Genomic DNA, 26555 nt, shown 5'->3' on the forward strand with positions numbered 1-26555 from the left:
TGCGTGCTACCTGATTGGCCTTTTCCTCCGCCGCTCCCGGTCTCATCCAATCAGACTGAAGTCAAAGTGAGCGCACAGTTTCTTCTTTTTACACATCGGAATGGGAAAAGCGCGGAAGCATCCACAAAACGTTTGTTAGTATTTTGTATCGAGTTTATGCTTGTAATTGTAAAAGTGTTGTGTGAAATGTGTGGGAGGGGTACAACTGTTTGACTATTTATTTTATAGGCCTATGGTCTCTCCACAGCGCAATTTTTTTTAACCTTATTGTGGGTTTGTCTGTAACGTATCCCCACAATGAACGGGGGTTCACTGTAATATACAGTACCGTACGTTTTTCACTGCTACCTTAACTTAAAGTGGATGTGGTCTAATAAATTAAAAATATAGGAATCAATAAAGCCGTTTAGGCATTATCATTATTCCCTAGTTTTTCCACTTTTGAGACATTTATGGACTAAAATGCTGTGTCTAGTTCTAAAAATACTGAATTAACATTTACTATACACATATTGTTTTCATAGAAGTGATTCAACTCGCTGTAAAAAAAAAAATGTCACTGTGGGGAAAAGAATGATCAAAGCCTGGTAGACACACAACGGTTTTTGATTTTGAGATGGATGTCTGGAGTGAAGAGAAAAGACAGAAGGAATGAATACATCACGGAGAAGGTTAACCTGCATTTAAAAGAAAGCACAAGAAGCAAGACTGTGACAGGATGTTTGATGAAAAGCAGCACAGACGTTAATACAGGGGCCTCAAAAACAAGAGTGACCAAGAACCAAATGGAATGACACTATTCAATCAGATCCCAAAGAGAAAGAAGTGGAAGAAAGGGACGACACTAATAGGGACATTTAGAGCAGGCTCATACAAAAACTCCAAACGGGGTCAGGAAGAAGGAAGGGAGTGGAAGGATACACATCAACATTTTTAACATATTAACAGATTTTTTTGTCTTCTTTTTTTATTTTAAAGACCCCATACATCCCCTTCTTCTTTTCCTTTCGGCTTGTCCCATTCAGCGCATCTTTACATCTAAATCTACATCCTCCTCTCCAACCTGGTGCTAACCAGACATTAGGATTTGCTATTGTAAATACTAAAAACTTTTAATAATAACAATCCCTCTTTTACCACATTTTAGAACACAACAGTCACTTTTAGCAACATCCAATAATTTGGCCTTTGCTTACTTTGTGAAAAAAAAGAAGCTGAAATGTGGCCCAATTAACGGTATGTTAGTAACCTGCTTTAAAAGCAGTTTGATTTGCAAACTTCTAAAACAAGACAGCAGACACATATGAACACATTTCTGGTTTTATATTAGGAAAATTAAGTAGAAAGGGTGAATTCTGAATATCTGAAACTTATCGGGGAAAATAATCATTGAAAAACAAAATACACAAGAAAATATACTTTTTTTTCCCCTTCCAATTCTTGGTTTCACTGACGATTTGATTGGTCACTTGATCAATGGATTGGCGTGATGTGTGGTCCATAAGCTGATGGTTCTGATAATGAGCCACTCCTTCTGACTGGCTGTCACCACGATGCGCACGCAGTCCACGTCGAAGCCAATCTTGCGGTCCACGTCCTGGACCTCGACCATGCCGCCTCTGAACTCCCCCAGAGTGATGTAAGAGGCACACTGGCCATTTTGTTTACCCTCCACGCGCCTCTGACCCACTTCCACGGCGCCGTGATGGAGGATGTCGCTCTGTCTGTCTTCTGAACCGGTGGCGATCTTGATCTTGCTGATCTTGGCCGACTTGTTGAAGACCACCACGAAGAAGTCCCCGGTGGACGGGGGCTTTCCCCAGAAGTACTCGTCCACGGCGCTGTAGGCCTTGGCGGCGGCGTAGCTCTCGAAGACGGCGATGTTGGTGTAGAGGCGTGCCGGCGGGTTGTCGGGAATGTCCGCCGCGTCCTCCTCAAAGTCGTCATCCTTCAGCTTGTTCTCGGCTCCCTTGTAGGATGAGTAGTAGCCCATGTGCTGGAAGAGCGACGGCTTGAAGCGAATCACGTCCTTTTGGGCCAGCAGGCCTCGGAAGTGGATGAGCAGCCAGTCGCACGGCATCTCCTGGTAGAACATGAGCAGGAAGTGCGCCAGGCGCGGCAGATCCCGCGCGTGGTACAACTTCCCGATGTAGCCCAGCTTGGAGAACTCCAACATCACCCAGTAGGATCCATCCCGGGACGCTATCACCTTCTTCAGCGCCGTCAGAAAGTTACGAGAGCAGCGCACGTCGTCCTCCAGCATCATGTAGAAGTCGGACAGGTTGGTGCAGAAGTTGAGCAGGAAGGCGTAGTCCACGTTTTGCTTGGACCGGAAGCGAACCCGGTCCTCGGGGTCGTTGTAGTTCCTCTTCAGGCCGTCCAAGGATGGGTAGTACTCCTCGGGAGCCTGGATCACCAGCAGGCGGCCGGCGATGATGTGGTGCGAGAACTTGCGGCTGATTTCCTGCAGCAGGTTCTCGCACCACAGAGAGTCGAAGTCGGCCAGGTGGACCACCACCACGATCTCCTTCAGTTCTTCGTAGCTGGACTGGTCAAAGATGGACTTGATGGTCTCCAGGAGGTAGTTCCCTCGCTTCCTTTTCACCGACGATAGCCCGATGGTCAGATACTCTGATGATGACAAGGGACACATTATGCTAATCATGTTTTGACAGAAGATTTCTGATGGCAGTTATGGAGGATAAAAAAAAAAAGTCAAAATACAAAATAAATAATAAAAGTGAAAATAAAGATATTAAAAAATATATAATCCAAAAATTTTATATAAACAACAAAAAATATATACATAAATCAATTAATAAAAATAAAAATCGAGATACCAAAAATAAAAATAAATGTGGATATATATATATAAATAGATATAAATGTCAATCAATCAATAAAAACGCTCTGCTCTCATATTTATTTTTGCTCATTTGAATAAAATTTCATGATGCATTTAATGCTGACAGTGTATGCAGCATGAAATAAATAAATATGAGTGTTTTTATTTATTGATTGACATTTAAATCAATTTATTTAATCTTGTATCTATTTCCACATTTAATTTTTAATAGTTTTTATTTATTGAGTCACATTTTTTAAAAATTTATCTCTACATTTATTTTTATAATCTCGTTTTTTGTATTTTTATTTATTTCGTTTCTATTTATTTTGTATTGAATTGTTGAATTATATTTTATATCCGTTTTTATTTTCACTGGTATTTATGAATTTTTCATTTTGCCGTTTTTGGTCCTCCATAACTTTGAAGTACCGAAGTGCGCAACAAACAAATGAGCTGTGGCTGATGACGACAAAATATCACACAACAAATCAAATGCCCACTTTTGCGCGACAGAGGGAATCCCGCCAAGTAGCGGTACGTCACGTTGATGGCGCCGGAGAAGTTGGACAAGTCTCTGAAGGTGTGGACGTATCGCTCCGAGCTGGTGGGATGCATCAACGCCTCGCCGAGCCGGTGCTTTTCTGCCTCCTGTTGGAAAATAATATACAATAATAACTAGGGATGTTCTTCTTTTTTCACTCGCTACTTCTTGTATTACCAGCCCTGGTAGAGCTTTTTTTTCCCTTTTTTCCCCGAAATAAGTGTCGTGAAACAAAATCGAAACCGTAAAACCCTGCTACTTGCCAACACGTATCCGTCCATGTCCACGTAGAGGTTGAAGAGCAGCAGGAAGGCGACGAGGAAGCCCAGCAGAGGCAGCGCGGATCTCTTCCTCAGACACCTCATCGTGTCTGCAGACTTCCACATCAACCTCAGCATATCGCCTCTCACTACCGGGAATCATGACAAAGTATTCCACACGTTATCATTTTCATACTCATGATCAGCTTTCTCAAGTAGGGCGGAGCTAAGCACTCGTGTTTGTCGACTGGCCGTATTAACGATGCGTTTTTGTCCCAGAGAAAATGGGAGTTGCTCTTCAAAAGTGTATCAAACCAATACATTGACAATCATGACAAATGTAAGCTTTTTCATCAGAATAGGCCAGAGTTGGATAGCTCTAAAAAAAATGAAAAATAAAAAAATCCTGTTGACAGGCGATTAATGAAAACTTGCTAAATTTAGGAAACAAAACTGAAAACAAACTAAAATGAAAATTCTAAAACTATTACAACTCTGGTATACACCCAGTGCAGCTGAGCATTTTTTTCTTGTTTTTGATCTTCTCCGACTGAACAGAAACCTCACACAATCCTATTACATATTACATCACATACTAATACATTTATATGGAAATGAAGTCACGTCCACGAATGAATAAAGTGCCGTGTGTTGACTCGACTTTATAACACATCTCTGCTATCTTGTTTGTTTTATATCGTTGCTCCTTCCTCCGTCGTCTTCTTTGGATTTTGATGACAACATAACGGGTGGCTCTGAATGCCAATCATCCTTTTTCGTGTTTAATGGTGGAAAAAGGGAGCCTCCGTCAAGGTGCCCTTGGGCGAGACGTTTAATCCCGCTTTGCGTGGCGAGCGGTGGTGCCCCGCGCGGAGGACCCCTGCACTCTCGGCGCGGTCTCATCAAGATGGATGACGCACTTGTTGTAAACGCGACTCATGCGAGGTGATTGATGCTTCGGCTTTGCTTTGACTTTGCGGGCTGTCGACTTTCTGCAGGAACGCATCAATAACGCGTTTAGCCCCTACTAGAACACGGACGCACAACGTTGTGGACAGGCCCCGTCAATCTACTGGAATGCTAAGCGTTGCTTAAGATGCTGTCTTGACATGATATAAGATCGCAGGCAGGCTAGGCAGGAACAAATACGTCACGTCACTCCCTGGAACATAAACATGTTTGCACACAAAATGGCGGCGGTATTGTACAATTGGAGGCAGATTTGGCACCGGAATACAAACATTGGCGCACACAACATTGCGGCTCAACAACATGTCAGAACCTACTGAAACCCTCAGAGACTCTAGTTATTCAAATGAAACGTTCTGGTTGGCCGTTATTCTCCATCCCGACTCGACGGGCCTCAGGGCAGCGCACTAAATAATGTGGGTCAGAGCCACCGCTGCCGAGGAGCGTCTATCCTCATTAGCGTCAGCCACAGCAGCCTCTATCGTTTAAATACTCCGCAGTGACTCCACCCAGCAGCAGCAATACAGCATTGGGGTGGAAATGGGAGTTGAGAACATTTACATGGAGGGATGGTGCAAAATGATCACAAGAGTCCCGGTTCGGATTGAATCAAAGATTTGAATCACGGATCGGATCAGCAAAAAAATAATAAAGAAAAGATAAATAGTACTTTGTCTTCATTTATTTTGTAAAACACCTTTTCCCATAAAAAAAAAAAAAATCAATTCAATATGTCTAATACAGCCGTTTAAAATTTAGGAACACAACTTTTAAGTGCAATATATAATATAAGGCAGAAAACATTCTTATTTTTACATGTTCACGTGTAAAATAACAAGGCATTAATGGCTTAAAGTTAAGCCTCTATAATCGAAACAGCTCAATTTTCAGCTGGCAAAGGCCCCAGGCTCACACCAGCAACCCTAATGAGGACAAGCGCTCTATAAAAATGGATGGACGACAGTTACCAATGTTAAAAAAAAAGGAGCTGCAAGAAGCACACGTGACATTAATTGTGTCAGAACTGCACATTCACGCTTCCATGCCGGTCGGTTCGACCGACGTGTCAGCAAGCAAGCATGGCCCATTTTCCCGTTGAGTTGCGGCGAGGCTGCCATTTAAAAAAGGCAGCGTCCTCGCTCTGGTGGCCTTTGGCTGCTTCATCACAGCAGTTGAACGTTGGCTATCCGCCACACTGACTACCTACATTTGCGAATATGGAGCCCGATGCCGTTTACCGCCACAAATGCATTGCGCGAAAGATGCGACGGCAACAATGAATCCGTTTTCATTAATGCCACATGACTCATTGCTGTAATGAGATCGTGTCGCGCGACGACAAAAAGTGCAGTCCTCGGGGCGTGACCATCACACACAAGCAATTTGGCCTCGTGCAGCTGTGTTATTACTTTCGTGGCGATCCATCACACTCCGTCCACAGGCATTGACTAGAACTCAACATTTTCGCAGTTTCTCATCACCCATCTGTCTAGTAGTTGCGCTTTAATATGGTAGCAATTAGACAAAAGCTCAACGCCACGTTCATATTTGACCGGCGACTGAAAATGGCCAACAGATGGCCTGTCCGGTCTTCACGTTTGCTTACAAATGCGCTTTTCACAGGTGACACAAGCACTGCATCATGATGTTAAAGCAATGATCAATCGAAAAGGCAACACCTGAGCAACTAGAAACAGCCATCGGTCACATGTTCCAATACTTTTGCTCACTTGAAAAGTGGCCGGGTTCAAACAAAAAGGTGCTCTGTCTTGAGTTGTTTGACACTTCAAAATGTAAATACCACACAATAAAAGCTGGACACCATCTTTCATTTGTGTGGTCCTCAGGGTCATTTTTTTTAATTATTATTGTTATTATCATTACTTTATTATTATTATTATAATTTTTTAGATTTAAAATTATTTTTGTATTTTATTATCAATAAAAAAAAATTGGGGGGGAAATAATTTTTTATATATTTATTTTATTTTTTTGTAGTTTTTGTATTTTATTGACTGTTTCTTATTTTTATGGTTGTTTTTTACTAGACTTTATGTGTATGATCGTGTGCGGATCTCAATGTGGAGCACTTTGGAAATGCTTGTTTTTAAAATGTGCAATAGAAATAAAGCGGATTGGATTGGAATACTGAACTTTTGATCCGAAACAAAACAAAATTGACCTTGCTGTTCCAATACTATTGTCATATGATGACAATCACCTCAAAATATGCCTTAGTTTGGATTGCTTTATTTCCCCCCAGAATTTTTATACTCAAAAGCCTCCGACGTGAGGCGGTGCTGTACCCTTTTTAACCTTCCTGGTCCTGCAGCTGCACTGATTGTTTTTTTTTTTTTTGGTGGGGGGGGGGGGGGGGGTGCATGCACGGACATTTTGATTCAGAGTAATGCATCACAATTCCGCTTGACTTTGCATCTCCGGATGATGAATGCTACTCTGCTCCAAGTACTGCAATGAACGACCGGTTCATTAGGTACACCTGCACTATCTAGTTGACATTGTACATGAATTATTGTGGTTGTTCTTTGCATTATACGTAGAGCTGTTTCTAATATTTTATGATGGAGCAACATAAAGTGACCAAAATGTGAGCATTATTATATTTATATAAGTAGATTGTTCTCGTTGGCGTACCTAATGAAGTGACCTGTAAACATCTGATACGGCGGTGCTTAAGGGCCACGTTTGACTTTTTCGTTAGTAAAGTTAAAATGTACATGTATAATATTTTTTATTTTAACAGTAAAATAATCATTTTCATTTTAATGGTATAATTTCAAATTAATTTAAATATAAGTAACCAGTTGTTTAACAATATTAAAAAAAATGTAAAAATCTGTATGCAAAATAATTCACACAACTATGAACAATAAATGATTTATTCTCATGTTAAAAAGTTACTGTTTAGAATTATTTGACCAATTTGCTCACCATGTGAATACAATATACAGTACATTTGTAAAAGTGTTGATTTTACTATTTTTTTTTACATTTATTTTTTAAAGTAAATCAACCCACCAATTATTTAATGAGCTAAATTAATTTAAAAAATACATAGGTACAATAATTCATGTAAATTAAAAAACAAAAACAAATCATGATTTAATTCAATCCACAATTAATTTGACAATTATTTCATAAAATAAATACAAAATATATGCAATTTTTAATTTGACCAGTATTTCTATTATAACTTAAAGAAACCAATTAAATCATGTACATATAAGATAAATGAATTAAAAAACTACGGTATCAAGCTATGGTAATAATGGCTAAGCGAATGTACCAAATATTACAGGACTCTTGATAATGTAAATGCTCAGTGGGATGGAATAAAGAATTGAGTGGGCCATACCGTCCTACCTCTGGCCTAATATGCGATATTTACAAATTAATCTACTGCATCAAATCACTTTTTGCCAACATTCTACATCAATATGTGCTGCTTTGGAAATGTGAAAATGTGTGAGTGCTGACACAGCCTCTCCAAACAACACGTGTGTGTGTGTGTGTGTGCGCGCGCGTGTGTTTGTGTGTGTGTGTGTGCATGTTGCAATCATCAACGAGTAAACAGCCGGTCGTCGGTCCTCCCACTCGGAGACTTTTAAAGCAACTGCCGGCTTGTACGTGTTTACTTATTCATCAAAAGGTGGAGGAGGGGAAGGAGGAGGAGCGGGGGAGCATGCAGTTAGTTTCTCCCCTTCCAGCAATTACTCTCGTCCCGCTGATGCGGGGGTGGGGGGGGGGGGGGTACGTCTCTTTAAAAATGCATGCATCCTCAACGCTACACTTTGGCTGTGATGGCCAAACAGTGGAAATAAATTACTCTGGATCACTGGATCTGTACCAAAACGTAACCGGCCTAAAAGCCAATGGTTTCAAATTTTGGGTGTACTTTTGGAATAATTACACAGTAGGGGCTCTGAGGTTTAGTGGTGCAAGCATGGTGAAGCAAACATGGTGAAGCTACATTTAGTTGCTATGCTGCACACAAATGGATTCAACTGCCAATAGAAGCGAAGTTCGCCCCGAGTGTAAATGCTTTTAAATCCAGGTTAAAAACTTTGCTTGAACATTTTTTTATACTTTTTTTCCAATTAGAAATGACAAGAACCTACTTTTATTTCTGTACTTTATTTTCAATTTTTTTTAAAGTCTCCTCTTAATGTGTTTAAGTGTTGTTCAATGTACGTTATTTTAGTAATTTTGCTGTTGTTTGTAAATGCTTTAAGGTGTTTTCTTTCCTTGTGTACAAAACATTAAATTGCCTCTATGTAATGTGCACTATAAATAAAGCTGCCTTGCCTGGCGAGAGAGAGAGAGAGAGAGAGAGAGAGAGAGAGAGAGAGAGAGAGAGAGAGAGAGAGAGAGAGAGAGAGTAATACGTTTCTAACTCTGAAATGAGAGCCAAAAATAGATATCCAAATCTATACACAATCACTATCAATTGTTTTGCGTAATTTAAGCTAGCCAGTTAGCTAGCTAACTACCTAGGAAATAGTAGCTTCGTTTCGGCCCAGCTAACTAACCAATGGACAAACAAATGAACACACAAATAAATGAGTAGCAGCTTCTTTTTGTAATATTGTTACAAACCAACCAACCATTCAGCCAGCCAATACAACTAACAAAAAAAATCAACTTAACAACCAATCAAAAAAGTGCAATGGAATATGACTGCAAGCAAAAATAAATAAATGCCACACCTGTCCTTATCTGGACCAAAATGCTAAAACTTCGTCTTGAGTCCAGCCTAATTTTGCCATAAATCTGTTTGTATCTAACATACTATAAGTAACTAGCAGCAAAACATAATGTTTTCCAGTTTGCCGCACTTTTTCGTGTGTGTCTAATTCAGCATGTTGCGAGAAAAAAATGAAAACGTGTTGTCCGCACGCACTCATGGAAGCCTGCTGTGTCTCATAAATAATTCATGAGGAGGTGGAGGAGGAGCTTCTTTGTCTGGGAAGACTACAATAAAGATATTTTATTTTATGAGAGCTGCTTTATGGCCCGTCGCGGCTGCGGGATGACATCACCTGGGACGTGCCAATCATCCGTGAGTGTGGGCGAGGTGATTTGATGTCAAAGTGACATTCGGCTGTTTGTCATTGGCGACACATGGCAGCGTACGCTAATGGGAGGAAGAAGGGATTGAAGAAGTAGAGAAGCAGACAGCAGTTAAAAAAAAAATAAAATAAGAAAAAAAGTTTGATTGCTACTTTGGGAGTGAGAATAAGATGCGAGGGAAGATGTTGGTCTCCATGGCGACAAGCCCAATAGTGGAAGAGCTCTACGTCTTGCTCGCTCCCATTTGAGGATGACACCTCCTGCTTGACAACTACTCAGCAAACCTCAAGCACCTTGATGTGTTTTGAAAAGCAATAGGGGTCTTGAGAATGAAGGAATGTGCCAAAAATGGATGACAGGTGGCTGTATTGGGGCGTAAGAAATCAAAATAATAAATACAATTAATGAATCTCTCTGTGTATTTATACATTAAAGAAATGCTTAGCCCGGTAGGGTTCTAGGGTCAGCAGACTCAGGTCAATTAGTGGAGACCAGATTGCAAAGCAAACATGGTGCATCAGCATACAGCTGTTATGCTGCACACAAATGGAAAAAGCTGCCAAGTGTTAATTCCATTTAACTCCAGGTTAAAAACTATGAATTTCCCTCCATACCTGTGGTTCATGTCTTTTAGATGATTTCTTCAATTGATTTTTCCAAAATCGTGTTCTTTGCCGCACGTTCTTTTAGTCAGTGGAATCCTTTTTATTACTCTAGCTTGCTTTTAAATGTCTTAAATTCTTTTACCTTTAAATGTTGTTTCGTAAACTATGTGAAGCACACTGTGTTACCTTGTACATGAAATGTGCTATATAAATAAAGCGACATTGCCTTGCTAATATAGTTCAAAGGAACATTTGTCTGGGGAAAGGAACTCAAGCATTTAGGCCAGATGGCAAGAATTGTATAAATCAACATTCCTGAGATTTGTGCCACTGAAAAAAAAACAACATTTATGCAAATTTACATTTACAAAAGTTTTTGATACCTACAGCTCCACCCTAAAAGTCAAAAGGCTTCTTGCACAAATGTGAAGTACAAAGCCCTGACATTTTTAGACTTCAAAATCAATATGGATGTGTTCATGTATCGCCTCAGTAATCGGGGGGGAAAAAAAAAAAACGTAACTAAACATGTTGGGGAAATGGGAGGACTGGCGAGTTTGCATATGAGATAGAATTGGATTATTCAAGTATATTATTAAAAATAATAATTCCACATCTTTAGATTTTACTGATCGTCAGATTAAAACAGGAATGACATAAAAAAACAAGGATAGGATTACAAATGCACAACAATGCCAAACATGATTTGACACTCAAAATGATGATTTATCGTTGCTTTAAAAATATATTTCTTATGAACATAGGATGAATACCAGCATGATTACGCGCATGGAATGTTCATATTTTTAGTCATCTCTTAGGGGATTTGGGGGGGTGGGGGGGACAAGATTAGAGCTGCCAAATGCGGCTTTTTGCTGCCCCCCCCCCCCCCCCCCCCCCCTCCGGCTGCGCGTTATAAGAAGATTACAACGTGACATGCGACTGATGGGATAAATGCTTCTCTCTCTCACACACACACACGCAAACGCGCACTCAAACACACACACAGTATTAATAAATAAAAACAAAAAACGACCATCTTTTCAACTGAAAACTGCCAAAACCACACCGCATTGAATGATGTTAATTTTATCCAAGATGAGATTAAGGGCAACAAGAGCTGCAGCAAACTATTCTCTTTGAAATACGTATTCGTATTCGTAACGTTAGCATCTTTAAAACCGAAACCACGCCTGACTGAATGATGATAAAATTATGTTTCATTTCAGATCAAAGGTGAGATCACCGACCGGACCACAATACATCAGGACTTATGTTATGTCATGAACCGGCAGAACCACATTTCAATGCAGCGAATCACCTTTTGGCTTCACTGAATGTCTAAAAATAGAGCGCCACGATATGGAATTTATGCACCGTTTGACAAAAGAATTCCAAGGTGTATTTCCGGCTCGACTCGCGGTGCGCGAGGCGGCGATGAGCAAAAGCTTATCAGCTCCGCCTCTCAGCACCTTCTTCTTTTGATCAGGTAATATCCCGCGACCGCTCTTTCATCCTCCCGCCTCCGCCGTGTATTCCCGCCTTTCACCGCCACGGCCAAGATAATGAAACCTTACGGGGACGCCCGCTGGCCTTCCGTGCCACCCCCGTCCGTCGCCTTTAGCGGCGCAATTAAACGAAGCTAACTATCGTCTGCTGGGAAACGGGTTTGACTTATTTGCAGCCTTAAAATGTGTCAAAACGAGAACCCTAATGATTTTAAAGAGCCATTTCAGAAGCTCAGATATTGGACATACTTACATTTTTTTTTAAAAAGGGAGATCAAGTCAAAAAATGTCTTTACAATGTTTTATGAATCCTCACTAGTCTAAACAAGGCATTCACTCCCAGCCATTTTCACTGAAGCAACCCCCATCGCTCTCGGCTTTTTTTTTTTTTTTTACTGGATTTTGACTGATTTTGCAACGTCCACAGAATATTGTGTACTATTGCTATAAAAACATGGAACCTACCAAAAGAAAGATTAGAGACTCTTCTTTCACCAGGAAATAAATAAATAAAATAAAATAAAAATTATATATATATATATATATATATATATATATATATATATATATATATATGTTTCTGTTTTGCATTAGAATATAGCTAAGTTTAATCATTATTCATAAACCTGTTGAAAAGACTGGGAAAAAGAGCTTGTTGCGACATGGCCCTGGCTGATCTCTTATACTCTGCTGCCACCTGCTGCTTTTTGTAATAACTACCATTGCTTTAAGCGTTCTCTTCAGGTCAGAAGCTACATCAAAGCCTTTTGTATGTAGCATTAAAAAATATATTTTTTTAAACGTATAAATATGTTTTTGGAAGTGAAAGACAACGTATTAAAAACATATTTATATGTTTTGGGGCTTGAATGAGTTAATATTAAGTTATGAATTAAGCAGCAAAATCCACCCATTTCCATCCATCTGAGGGGGGTGCCGGGCGGCCATTTTGTCACTTGCTGTTGACCGGAAATGACATCACAGTTGCTCAGGTGACGACCAATTACGGCTCACCGGATTTCTTTGTTTGGTCATGTGACATTCGCAAGCTGAGCCATGATTGGTTATTACCTGTGGTTGCTACTTGTGTTGTTAATTGTAATGTCGTTTTCAGTCAAAATGGCCGCCCCCGAAATGGATAAAAACAGCTGGATTTTGCTGCTAAATTCATATTCCACAAATGCAATATTAACCAGAATACTGTGTTTAGTCTAGTGGGGCTCCATACAACATATTATTTGTAAAGACATTTTTTGACTTTACTATGCCTTTATGGTCTTTTTTTTTTTTTTTTTTAAAGAGAAATGTGAGGTCATGTTCTTAGAAACCTTTACTCGTCACAATACAAATACGAAAATACGAATACAGATTGCTTGTACACAAATATAGAGGTACTCTGACGTAAAAGTGCCTCATCTTACTAGTTTTTCAAGTGACTTGCTTGTTTTTTATTTTATTTATTCTTGCTTTTAGACAGTGCTATTTTCTTTAACAAGTTAACCGAAAATGGGGGGGGCGGGGCTGAAATGGATTAAAGTCTTACAAATTATAAACAAATGAAACTCAAAAGTCAAAATACCACTGCAGCAACAAAACAATCACTATCGTGTCAAGGCCAAAAGGTAAGCAGAGCTACATTGAGTTTTGTTGGCTGAGCAGATTAGTGTTCGCTAACGGCGTTAGCTTCTGCTAAGCAGCACTTACTTGATTGCTTGGAGAAGTTGCTTACGTCAGTCATTCCCAACCACTGTACTGTGCACATTAGTGTGTGTGTGTGTGTGTGTGTGTGTGTGTGTGTGTGTGTGTGTGTGTGTGTGTGTGTGTGTGTGTGTGTGCCGTGGGAAATTATCCATCCTGCCATCCATTTTCTATACGGCTTACCCTGTTCGAGGTCGCGGGTGAGCTGGAGTCTTTACCAACAGACTTTGGGGAAAAGGCGCACTACCACCCTTGACTGGTCGCTACACATATTCCCTCTCACGTTCACTCCGTCACTGAAAGGGAGCGGAACTACACTGCCCGCACTGAAGTCAGCCATCGGTGAATTGGGTAAATGATCCAATTTCACATAAGAGTAATTGGTTCGGAAATGATTATAGCGTGTCTTTGTTCATTTATCTGTGCCAGCGACGTAAGGCGGAACACTGAAATACTCTTCAGCGAGATGGCACAAGGTACAATTAAGCCGTGTATCCCCTTTGCTGCCTTTCCTACAACAGAATAACTTTTGTGTTCAACTAAACAGGGCTAGATTTCACATGAACTAAATTTGTGAGTAACACTGGTCTACGCCGTGGTAGCGGTGGGAGACTGGAAGGGGGGATATATGGATTTGGAAGATGTGTGCAGGTGTTGCTCTCGCCAATTAAAATGACCTTATCCGTTATTATTTGATTATTTTTCACCAGCAAGAATCCTATTGATTTTAAATACATTTTTTAAAGACGTACCTGAAGTCATAGCTCAAATAGGCCTGCATCATCTTCTCACCATTCATAATGCTTTATATATCTATCTTTTTTATTTTTTACTTGCTTAACAAGATTATTATAGATTTTTACAACACAACTTGCAAAGGTCCAGGTACATCTCAGGTCATAAGAAAAATCCTAGTGACTTCCAAATAAGCAAAGTTGCTAAATACCATGTTAAACATACGACATAAATGCAATTTTAAGTTGCATTTTTAAATTCACATTCAAATGCTGTGCTGAAACTAATGCAACAAAAGTTGGATGAATGACAATAAAGTCTACTAGACAAATACTTTTGTCAATACAGTACAGCGTATCATTTTTATGTCTTTACCTGTTGCCTGGTGCTGTTGTTGTTGCTGGTCAACATGAGTCCTTCAGTTAAGAATGAGGACCAAATACCTGAAAAAAGCAGCAGTACGGCAATCTGTTCAGTCTTTCTTTAGCTAAGTTGCTAAATACTCAGTAAGTCAAAGTACTGCTTTCACAAAATGGAGACTTGTTTGCGACCATTAACCCTATACCGCATCATATTAAATACATGACATTTTAGTTCATGAGTATAATATTTTTTTTCCCCATTAAAACCCTGACGTATATGATCTGACACATGCATTGCACTAATACTCCATTAGAGGGCAGTATCACCCAGCTGATGGCTTTTCCAGCAACCTTGCTATTTAGAAAGGAGAAACACCTAAACTTTTTAATAGTGGGAAATGCTCTTTCTGATTTAACAAACTGAACTAATATGTTTGATATGTCTGTTTAGTATTATAGTTTTGACAGTTATAAATGCACGAATTTAAAGCGTTGTGGCTATGTATCAAATAAAATACAAATCAAAAGTCATATGTGGAAGTTGATTTTCAAAAAAAATAGTTTTTTTTGTTTGTTCAAAAGTACCAATAAATACTTTATTTACAAATATGTGTTTTTCCAGCACCGATACCGATATCTATCATTACAGGCAAGGAGGCCGATAACAGATATTTGGAGCCGATATTTTTTTGCAGTAAAATAAAAAATATATATTAGACGTAAAAAAAATAAACATGTTTGTTAAAACAACTTTTCAAATTTTCTACATGTTTAATATTTTCTTTTAATTTAAACATACAGCAAACAGACAGCTTTGTTTTCTAATAAAAAAGTAAATATTTTTCTATAGTTTTCCAAAATTTTACACTTTCACTTATTTTCTTTTAAATTTTAACAAAAGCAAAAAGCAGCATCTACTATGAAGTGAAATTTAAATACACAAATACATACATAAAACGATCCATGAAATGAACCCAGTTTTAAATTGATCTCTGAAGCTGGTATTGCTCCGTGCTTAGCAAACATAGCAAATGTTCAAGGTTCAAAGGATGTTCGCAAACAGTGAAAATGTGCCGAAACATGTTCAAAAAAATCAAACTGTTTTTGTGCCAAGTAAAATCTGTCTGTGAACATCTTTGCCACCTTTTGCAACATTTTACGAACCCTGAAGAAAACACAAAATTCACTACGTTCGCAAACATTCGCCGCTCAGAGAGATACCAACTTTATCGGCCTTCACTTTATCGATATGCATCAAAATGTTAAATATCGGCACCAATTATCTGCCTGGCCGATAATAGGTCTATCCCCATTTACAAATAATCAGAATTTTCTCTCATATATTTCATGGTTCAGGCTTTATAGGATTAAACTGAACTTGGTTGGTAAATCTAACTAATGTAAGTACTGCAAAATTTGGTATTGCTTAGTTTGTCCATTCAACATCTGACTCCACTGAGACTTTACACAAAGCATGAGCGCATTGCTACCATTTGCACTGCATAATTCAATATTGTTTAGTATAGCAGCAACACCATTTCATTGTACCTGCACCATACCTTGACAATAAAGGCTTTCTATTCTATTCTGCAAAGCTCCTGAGTTTAAAGTGGCTAATGTGCAGTTATAAGTCTAAGACTGCATGACTTCACTTATCACAAGTAAATGACTTGACTCCACTTAGTTGAAATTCAGTAGTAACTCAAGACTTTGATTTTAAACTTGAACATTAAAACTCAAAAACTTACTTATCCCACTGCTGGAAGCAACACATGGTAAAAACATGGCTTATGACTAACACACGGTGAAGATTAGCAGCAATTCACAGGAATTCCCGCAACGTACCTTTCAGCGCCGGTAATGATGCTTGGCTGTCAATCAAGATGCGGAGGAGGATGCTCTCGGGCGGTCCTGATGCTGCGGCGGCATGTCAGCTCCCGAGACGCACACGTAGCGTGGTTATCGCTCCTTCTCCGCACGACGTGGTGGCTGAAGAAGTGGGCTCAAGTCTGACAGAAGTTGGAGGAAGAGGAGGGGCGTAGATAAAAAAAAGGTGGTCTCACCTGAAATGATGTCTGTGACTCACGGCGGGGATGAAGAGGAGGAAGAGGAGGGTGGGTGAAGGAGAAAGTGAAGCTCTCCTCTCTGGCTGCGACGGCGCTACATCTGCTCGTCCTAATCATCCTCCTCCCTCGCTTCACCCTGGGCTTTCATCCTCTCTCTCTCTCTCTCTCTCGCTCTCTCCCTCCCTCTCTCTCTCTTTTCCTCTCTCTCTCTCTCCACCCCCTGTCCTCCGCCACAAGGTGTCACAAACAGAGTGTGCCTGCACCAAATGCCTCATTGGCTCGTCTCCTGCTGTCTATATGCGCGCGGGTATGTGTGCGCGTTGCATCACACAGCAGCTGTGCATCCACAATGACTTAGCATGACACCTCCCTCTATCTTGCACCTCACGTACCTACAACTGAGAACAGATCAATATACTTTGGTTTGTCGTCTAAAAAAAAAAATAAAAAATCTGCCAAAATAATTTTTGCATTACCTCCTTTACATTATTAGTGGCAAAAAAAAAGCTCTCATGGAATCTCTATATCTAACTTTGGCATTGAATGAAAAGACTTTCCGGGAGGAAACTCACTAATTTGAGCGCATGTGTGTACACTCGTAAAATGGTGTGTATTTTAAGGGACCACATACACAGCTCAGCCAATAATTAGCCCCCGACGTCTGGGTCACTGATCACCAACAAATACGTTGAACGTGATTATCTTAATAGGATGCATGAAAAAGTCTCAAGGACCCATGGCAGAAATTGAAAAGGAAGTCATCCATATTGGTTTGAAACAGCCATTACGTACTCGGTAAGAAAAAAAAGAAAAGAAGTGGCCCTGATATAAGTTTCACTGATGGACAGAAAGACCAAAATAAACAGGAAGTCGGCCATTTTGGTTTGAAGCAGCCATTCCTCAATAACACAGGTGTCAGAGTCCGCTTCCGCAGAGCTTGCTGATGAGCTTAAATATGAATCAGCTGCGATGAACGTGGGAAACCTCTAAAACATGCAGGACTCGGGCCCTCGAGGACCGTTTTTTTGACACCACTGCTCAATCAGTTGCAAGCCGTGGAAGGTAAGAAAAAAATAAAATAAGCCCCCGAATACCAGTTTCAGTGATGGACACAAAATTGCATGGACATTTCTATCTCAACAGGTCACACAAAACGGTCTCATGGACAAATGCGGCAAACTGAACAGAGAGTCAGCCATTTTGTTTTGAAGCAGTCATTTCATACTCAAATCACAGTCCTTGGAAAATTAGGAAAAAAAGGAGCCCCTGACACCAATTTCAGTGATCAAAACGAAATTAGATGCACGCTCATTATAACATAACGCTAAAAAAAAAAAAAGTCTCAAGAACCCTTGCTTGAAAATGAGCAGGAAATTGGCCATTTTGTTTTCAAACAGTCATTTGAATGTATTCCAATGCCACCCCTACAAGACAATTTGCCCAAATGAGCCTAAATGGGAAGCAGGTACCCACAACAGAGACGACGCTAAATTGTGAAGCTTTTTTTTTTTAACCTCTTCCATCTGATGAGCATAATATGACATCAAATTTGGATATTTTTCAGGAATAACGATGAAATGGGAAAGTGCATCACAAGTCACAACCTGTTGAATTTGGGACGCCATTCCCAGGTTGCTCTCATTTTTTTTGATGTAAAGCGTTTGTTCTCTATTTAGGACCCACATTGCACTTTAAATCACATTAAGTGTAGAAATGAGTTTCTTTGTGTAGTAAGACAAAAAAATAAAAAAGTAAAATGACACCACCTATGAAGATATGTAATAAAGTGCCTGCAGAGCAATACTGTCCCAGCCACCCCCCCCCCTCCCCCCACCCCACCCCACCCCCGCTTGAGAACTTGTCGCTGTCTCCTAGCGTCGCGTTCTCCTGGTGGAGACGTGTCTCTTTCTATACGCGTGACAGCTGATGGGCAGCAGCAAGCGCATAACGCTGATTATGACGACGACATGTCCATGCAAAGCCAAACACAAGCTGCCTCGCGTTGGAGTAAACAGACTGTAAGCGAGCTCGCTACCTTGTGTTTTGACATCAACATGCACAAAAGCCGTAAAAAAAAAAAAAATGCTGATTTATCAGATAACGTAAGCTAGGTATACAACTAATTTGAATTCAATTAAGAAGAGTTATTTTTGATTAAATACATTGTAGATTTGCTTTATTTCGCATAAAACCACACAAGTTTTGGATTGGAACAATGTTCTTTTTTTGGTCATAATTTATGTACATTTTAAAATGTTAAATGTTCAACAATTTAACACCATCAAATTTAGAATAAACAACGTACAAATGGGCACCATGTCTTTGTCATTAGCTCCAAAATTCAGACGGGCTCGCTCACAGGCACATTTTCGAAAATAGGCACCTAACAAAAGATTTACTGTACTTAGCTGTTTAATTTCACACTTAACGGCTGGCTAGGCACTCCAGGGAGCAACTATTTGCAAACAAGCAATTAAAAAGTCAATTTTATGTAATGTTGTCTTAAAAAGAAAAAAAGAAAAAAAAAAGGTCAAGACTCATGGTAGACTGGGCAGAACTAATAAGTAGAAGGCGCATACAACAACACGGACCTTGTGGAGCGACCACAAGTCAGAGTCTACGGGCTGGCTTCATGCTCGTAAAATTGACACTTTCACTTTTAAAAGATGCAAGCAGTTTACCGTTAAAATGTTTGCATTGTTTGAAATAAAAGGCAACTTCTGGAGATGATGAATATTGCAGGCAGTTAAAAAAAAGCGCAGAGTAAACATTTGATGTCTGTTAAGTGCGTCCCGTGAGGCGAATAACAACCTTACTAATCAATCATTGAACACATGCTGCGGCATTTAAACACAATAAACATGGAGGTGAAGTAGCAGTCAGTGGTTTTACTAAACTAAACAATAAAAAGCTCTCATCAATTGCATATGAGTGGATAAACATCTCCCAGGAAGAGACATTTCTTAGCCATCAGGATAAAATAATTCCAGACATTCGTTAATTAAATTAGTTTTAAATGTATTTATTTCGATATTACTGTACGGTAACACAGAAGAAAGAAAGTCAAACAGTAGCTAACTTAGTGATACTTAGTGACTTTTTTTTATTATCTTGCTCTCCACAAATATTTCATATCCACACAAAAAAACTAATACTAAAACTAATCTTAAGCATTTATGAAAAAATTAAAACAGACAAACCTGCTCTAAAAACTGATTCAAACGGACTGAATATAAAACAAAAACAAAAGTCAAAACCTATTAAAAACTAGGGGTGGGAGTCATTGACTGTCTCACAATTCGATTTGATTCCGATTTTTGGGTCTGTGATTCGATTCAGAATGATTTTTGATTCAAAATGATTTGATTGACAATTACCTCTGCTGCAATTTATAGATGTACAAAGAATCGTCACGATCTACTCCAGTCTGACTCGCTAATGCTAATTAGCGCGCTACTCATATGGCTATTCATACAAAACGCTTCAGGAATGTTTACAGGGAAGCATCTTAACATTACTCATCGGCATATGTTCTTCCTATGCTGCAAAAAAAACAACTTTTATTTGGCATAACTTGATTGTGACTTTTTCCTTCTACTTTCTAATGTGGCTACAACTTACAACGCGTGGCACCACACTGCCCCTAAGTGGCCAAATCGGGTACAACATGAACAGCGCTCCCAATAAAGGCACACACAGACAAGGGCAAGGATTCTAAGGCTTAACATAAATTCGGCTTCTTTTGCTAACCAAAAGAGTAGCACCTAATCACCTTGCGGAGTCTTGAAAAATGAATTCCCTGTGCGTACTGTGACGGCAAAATCGGCAGCCATGGCGGCCTTCGCGAGCGAATCGAGAGCTGTGACGTGTTATTCCGCCAAGGCGAGCGGTTAATATTTCATAGGCCTTAATTTGGAAGTTTGCATACGCACGAGCCGTGTAGCCGCCGCTCGCTGAATGCTAACCAGGCGAGTCCTGGCGGAGGACGGCGCGAGGTCAGTCACACCCTCTCAAATGAAAGTGACGGCATTCCTTCCAATTAGCTTGTCAATAGCAACACAAAGCCATTTTTTAACAGCCCACAACATATTTACGTCTGCGCAATATAAAAGGACAGAATACAGGTAGTATGTGTAAAAAAAATTTAATTGGAAAAAAAGTTGCAATACCCACACTTTTCCCAATGAAAGATTTCAAGTTCAACACCCACACTTTTCCTGATGTCAACTCAACTCCCACTAAGGGTCGAACAAAACCTACTGTACTGATTTTGGTTGGTGGTTAGCGCATGTTTACTTCCAGAATGTGAAGAAGAACAATTTAATAAAATAGCCGCGTTGTGGTCTTAAAGGTGGATACTCCAAATGGCCGCTTTTACTCGAGTGCATGACAAAGTATCTGGACAGGCTCTTGCCTGCTAATCAACCAGAGGCGGCCACTTATCCTTATTGTCAAAAGACTCAAGTAGTGGCATAAAATTGCCGCATGTTAAGTGGAGGGCGTGCTCGTGTGAGTGCTCATTTGCAAATGAATGACACCGGTTTGTGTTCCGCTGGCTATTTAAAGCTGAACATGTAACCAGGGAAGCCTTTTGTATATTATTTGTACAAACAATAACATTGCATGGAAATAATATGATGCAAATGTCAACGCAGTGGGACTAATAAAAGGTTATCTTCTGTCTATTATACAATGTTACCGCACATGAAAGCTGAGCAGCATTTCTCAGGAATGGAGACGGCCGCCATTTGATTTCCATTCAAATGAGACGTTAAAAAAGGAGGAAATTGGATTTCTTTCATTTGACACAGAACTGCGCCGCCGGCAGATGTGTCACATCCTTCTGTTAATATCCAACACGTGCCGAAAGCCTTTACAACAGACATTTTAAAATGACAGAGGGAAACTTGCAGCTTATACTGACACCACACACAAAACCTTCTCAACTCGAAGCGCACCGGCTTAAAAACACCAACCGTCGCTCACCATCGGCGCCCAACTAAATCCTTTAAATCCTCATTCACACCAGCTTTGGAGGCCGATAAGCGCCAACTCCACTGCTGCAACGCCTTGCGGCGCTTTTAAAAACGTGGCAAAAATAAGTCCTTTGTTCACTTTGTAAAAGATGACAATTCAGGTTTTTAAACAGTGTCAAATCGTAAAACCTAACATTAGGCAACAATTGACAGTAAACGACTCATTTGTTGAAAATGTGAAGTTTTTACTTTGTCCACACTTAAGGGTCAACAATGCTTCACTAGTTCTGGTATCTAATGCAATTTAAAGGGGAAGTCAAGGCAAAACAAAATCCACGCATTTTACCCATCACAAGGGGCGGCCAATTTGTCACTTGCTGTCAAGTGACAATGACATCACAGTCCAGCAACAAACCTGTTACATAACTGGACTGTCATTAGGACTCTCGCAGCTAAAGCCAATGGGCAGCCATCTTACATGGCCACTTTCACTGGTGACAACCTTAATATTTTCACTGAAAACACGGTTACCAGCGCGTGTTTTACACCAGGATCCCTTAATGGAGTCATTATCTCAATTTCGTGAATTGTAACTCACAGAGTTTAGGTTTACATTTCGCAGCAAATTTTTTTCCCGATGGGCTTTACTTTCACTTGACTGTTGATGGCTCTGACAACATGATGCAGATGAAGACCGAGAGATGCACCTTGCAGAGAAAATGACAAATATTTTTCTTATGCAATGAAATGTACATGTACTACAACTGAATGTCATACACGGTGGCATTTTCACTGTAGAGGTAGAAAATTATGTAAAAATGCCGCAGAAAAATCAATGTATTCATTCATTCATTATGTTAGTCATGTGGGTGGCAACGCTAGATGGCCGCCAGTAGTGTAGCATCACTTCTCCCAACGGAGACGAGAGTATATGGCATTGACGGTCCAGTGACAGTCATATATAAAATTGTGGATACACGGGTTCATTGAACCTTCTGCCATCATTTAATTTTTAACAGTAAAGCCAATATCTGTAACCAATGTAGACAGATGAACGATACTACATTATTTTTGTAAATAAAACAAAAAATTGACACACTAGTTAGATGAAATTGGACAATTTCCTACGGCACACCTGGCGATCTCTTATGGCGCACTAATGTACTGCGGCACAGAGGTTAGGAATCGCTGCCGCAACCAAAGAAAAGTGCTCGAAAACGTGCGAGACAGCATAACAGACGTAAACAAAACATTGAATCAGACAGTACTTATTGGCACATCCTTTGGCAGTTTTATTTTTGAAATGCAACTTTTTAACATATATTCACTCCATTCCTTTGTTATTTGTAATGTGATGACGGTGTGGCTAAATATCAGCCTCATGTGTTCAACGGTTTAAGCACAAGAGGACTAAATCGGAGTCGTACTAATTGTAGTAAGGATCGCTGTGCGAAAGAGGCTTCATAAAAGATCATTAGCAGGGTTTAGCAGTCATATCAAAACGCTGATGACCAGCAAATAAATAACAGTTACGTTTTTTCCCCCAAGGTCTTTCCGTTATTCTTGAGACAAAGTTCCAAAATGAAAAAGCCGGCAGCCCGTGGACAGAAAATCGATCAGGTCCGCACTGCGTGCATCATTTGCTCGAGTTCCTCTCCGTATTTCTGCAGCTTTTAAATCCACTGAGTTTCAGTTTCCCAAGGTTGTGAAACATCCAGAGCTCATTCACATTCATGTCTCGTACTTCCAAAGTAAAGATGAAGCTTCAGGAGACTTCAAATTCTCCCAAGTAGAAGCTCCATATACGAATCAAAAAAGACAGAAGCGGTCCTCACCTCGAATTCCGGGGCTCGCCAGGGACGGGAGTGGCTTACTTGGCGCCCGAGTCTGCGTCGGGCCTCATGCTGAAGGGCTCCAGACGCTCGCTCTCCGGCAGCATGTTGTTGAGGCGCTCCATCAGCGGCACCGTCTGGTCGATGCCCATCTGGATGCGGCGCAGGATCATGGACATCTCGTTGACCTTCTGGATCTGCTCCGCGTACTTGGCGTAGCGCTTCTGCCGCTCCTGCATGATACTGAACAGGGTCTCCACCGAGAGGTCCATCTGGAGTGCAACCACAAAGCCAGACCATTTAGAACATATTGCGCTATGTCAGCATGTCAATCGACAAATGCCGCGACGCAATGGGTGACCGTAGTGATTCCCAACTTAAGTCAGAGAGGATGAAAAGCTCTTCCAGTAGATGACAGAATAACCCTTTGTAAGCTTCTGCTGGCATCTATAAAACTTTGCATTCAACAAAACATGTCCAGATTTCACACTGAGTAAATACATTTGCAAATAAATTAAATAAAAGATCGTCTTCATTTCAGTAGATTCACATTTTGTGAATTTTTTTTCCCAGGTGGTGTGCTGTGAGATTTTTCCGTTATTGGTCTTGGCTCAATAAAGGTTCAATAAAACTTATGTAGACAACCCCAATGTTTTCTCACATTCTAATAAGCAGGTGCATGAAAGCACAATTGCTCCACCTAGTGGAGTAATTGGCAAATAACCGTTTTGTCAACATGACAATTGATTAAAAAAAAAAAAATCTATACCTCCATGCCACAATGAACCTGCCTATTTGCAGTTCACAATTTTTTTTGTGTGTGCACTTTTTCCCGAAGGAGATCAATCTCCTCAGCAGCTTTTGTACTCTTTCTATAATCCTCTAAGATATTATATTATACTAGTGCACTAAGGCAAAGATGTTGAAAATGTTTTATTATCGTGGGATAAGCCCCTTGAGATGCAACATGTCGTTTACGAGGGGGTCACACACACACACAAAATAAATAAAACACAGGGGGGAAAAAAGACAAACATAGAATACAATAACACTTAACAGAGACAACATTAATCTCAACCGCAACAATGTTCTAATTACTTTACAATAATACAGTTTTTAAACAAATACAGCATGACAATACATTGTTGAAAACATTGACAATCTGTTTTTAAATAATTAAACAAGATTTTTTTTTTTAAATATGGAGCGAAGAATAGACAGTTTCCTCCAGAATTATTGGTACACCAGTTAAGATGTGTTAAAAGCCCTAAAATAAAGCAAGTTTGAAAATTGTAGTGAAAAATGAATTGATGTAAGAAAAATATTTATTAATGTGAGATTGTTTTCCCACTGAATTTATGTACTTGAATTAAATTTTAGTTCGGGTATGCTGGTATGGCTCACCTCTTTGATGCGCTTGACTAAAGCATTCTGGTCAAAGGAGACGGCCTCAGCGCACTGGTGCAGGTGGTCCTGGTAGCGGGTGCACAGCTGTAGCACCTGCACGGGATCCAGTCTCTCCAGACACACGCTGCTGGGGGACGTCTGGCCGCTCAGCACTCCTACCGAGGGCGCGAAGAATGTGTTTGAACAACAAAATTAGGGTCAACAAGGCTGATCTGGTAGTTAATTGCATTTTTTTTAATGATCATACTTTGATTTGAATTAAAGTGCTGGAATCAACAAAAGGGGCTACAGCTTGAATCTACAAAAAGACACACACCTTTCAAGAGGGGCTGGAAGGTGGGGATCTCTTGGAGTTTAATGACATCAGGGTCACTGTGGATGTTTCTCATGGACTGAGTCCCCTGCGCCACCACCACAATGTCGTCCATCTTCGCCTTCTGCTTGGCGGGAGAGGGAACCACTGCAAAGACAAGTGTTTTCATTTATTACCCATCCATACAAAATTGAAGTCACGTTTTAAGCGACTGCCCGAACTAGATATTGACCACTGGGGTCTAACTATACAGATAGTTCAGAGTCTTCCATTGGATAATTCATGTTATGATCTCACGGCAAGGTTTATAGCATAGGTAAATGTGTTAAAACACACACACGCACGCACACACAGGTTCATGAAAGTAAAATTAAAATTTTATACGATTAAAGGGTTAGGAAAGACAGATGCTCTCAAATTATGTGTTCCTACAGTAATGCATGCGTGCTTGCTACACAACAGTGTTCCTTATATTCTATTTTTATGTAATAAAGTTATTATCTTCTTCCACCATGTCAGACAAGTTGTGCATTGGTTTATTGATCCTGGTACGTCGGACGCGATACTACTGCCGCATAGCATCACTCTGCCAACAACAGTTTTCATGTCTTGAAAATGCAACGTTAACGTTACAAAAGAAGAATGTGAAGGGCATAAGGGATTGGCTAAATAATTTAACTAAAATGTGACGAAACGGGAGGAAAATGACTAGTGAACGCCATGGTTGGACTATACAAGACAATACAAACGTCATAACACACAACACACACCACAATTAAGGAGCGTGAAAAATGCTTACCTGTCGAACTGTAGTCGGAGTGTTTGTGCTCCGCATCTCCGCTCTGCTCGGCGCCCATGATGCTAACTCCGCCAGCTAACGTTAGCGGTTAGCTCACCAAAGCTAATTGACGGCTCAAAAATGTTGACAAATTTAGCGATACACCCAAGTGCGACTTGCCGAGGGCCCCGGAACACCCTTTCAACTACAACCCGAATACAAATGCTTGACCGACAATTCCGCATGCAATGAAATCAAAATTAGCTTAGTTTGCTAACTAAAAACAAAGCTCAGCGGCTACTTTCTGACCAACCAAACATATGGAGTAAATATACAGCCTTGCGTACATCTCGGTTGTGTGAAACTTTTTGTTTCGTTTCATTTAGCTTAGTCGGTCTTTACGTGACATTTGAAGGTGGAAGTCATTTCAAGCCGAAAAACACTTCCGTAAATATTGGTCACGTGGTAAATGACGTAACCATCAGGACAATACCAATTTTTTGATAGCCCCTTAGTGCTGCTTTTTGGAACGATATTGAAAATTAGTTTGTGTGAGTCAAAACACA

At 40.1% G+C, this 26555-nt stretch overlaps 2 protein-coding genes across 2 annotated transcripts; both read right to left on the reverse strand.

Annotated features, from left to right (window-relative positions):
• Window positions 1-1430: 1430 nt before the first annotated feature.
• On the reverse strand, window positions 1431-18480 carry LOC147175487 (alpha-1,3-mannosyl-glycoprotein 4-beta-N-acetylglucosaminyltransferase C-like). Its single transcript, XM_086074259.1, has 6 exons — window positions 16681-18480; window positions 16463-16606; window positions 14631-14698; window positions 3653-3798; window positions 3349-3496; window positions 1431-2631 (listed from the first exon to the last, which is right to left on the reverse strand). The coding sequence occupies exons 4-6, from the start codon at window positions 3785-3787 to the stop codon at window positions 1466-1468; spliced, it is 1449 nt and encodes a 482-aa protein (XP_085930385.1). The 5' UTR covers window positions 3788-3798; window positions 14631-14698; window positions 16463-16606; window positions 16681-18480; the 3' UTR covers window positions 1431-1465.
• A 99-nt stretch (window positions 18481-18579) lies between these two features.
• On the reverse strand, window positions 18580-26436 carry borcs5 (BLOC-1 related complex subunit 5). The gene is made up of 4 exons (XM_086074260.1): window positions 26011-26436; window positions 25215-25358; window positions 24896-25053; window positions 18580-23763 (listed from the first exon to the last, which is right to left on the reverse strand). Exons 1-4 carry the CDS (start codon window positions 26066-26068, stop codon window positions 23530-23532), a joined length of 594 nt encoding a protein of 197 aa, XP_085930386.1. The 5' UTR covers window positions 26069-26436; the 3' UTR covers window positions 18580-23529.
• Window positions 26437-26555: the final 119 nt, after the last annotated feature.

The sequence above is a fragment of the Leptonotus elevatus genome, chromosome 4 (genome assembly GCF_054856555.1).
Source record: "Leptonotus elevatus isolate MCC_2025b chromosome 4, RoL_Lele_1.0, whole genome shotgun sequence".
Lineage (NCBI taxonomy): Eukaryota > Metazoa > Chordata > Actinopteri > Syngnathiformes > Syngnathidae > Leptonotus > Leptonotus elevatus.

What these genes read in the sequence shown, in the direction of transcription:
- borcs5 (XM_086074260.1), bottom strand. Translation starts at nt 26,068, where the DNA reads ATGGGCGCCGAGCAGAGCGGAGATGCGGAGCACAAACACTCCGACTAC. An exon ending in CTCCGACTACAGTTCGACAG is followed by an intron (nt 25,359 to 26,010) that starts GTAAGCATTTTT and finishes TTGTCTTTGCAG; the next exon opens with TGGTTCCCTCTCCCGCCAAG. An exon ending in CTTCCAGCCCCTCTTGAAAG is followed by an intron (nt 25,054 to 25,214) that starts GTGTGTGTCTTT and finishes CGCCCTCGGTAG; the next exon opens with GAGTGCTGAGCGGCCAGACG.
- LOC147175487 (XM_086074259.1), bottom strand. Translation starts at nt 3,787, where the DNA reads ATGCTGAGGTTGATGTGGAAGTCTGCAGACACGATGAGGTGTCTGAGG. An exon ending in ACATGGACGGATACGTGTTG is followed by an intron (nt 3,497 to 3,652) that starts GCAAGTAGCAGG and finishes ATTTTCCAACAG; the next exon opens with GAGGCAGAAAAGCACCGGCT. An exon ending in ATTCCCTCTGTCGCGCAAAA is followed by an intron (nt 2,632 to 3,348) that starts GTGGGCATTTGA and finishes TGTCATCATCAG; the next exon opens with AGTATCTGACCATCGGGCTA.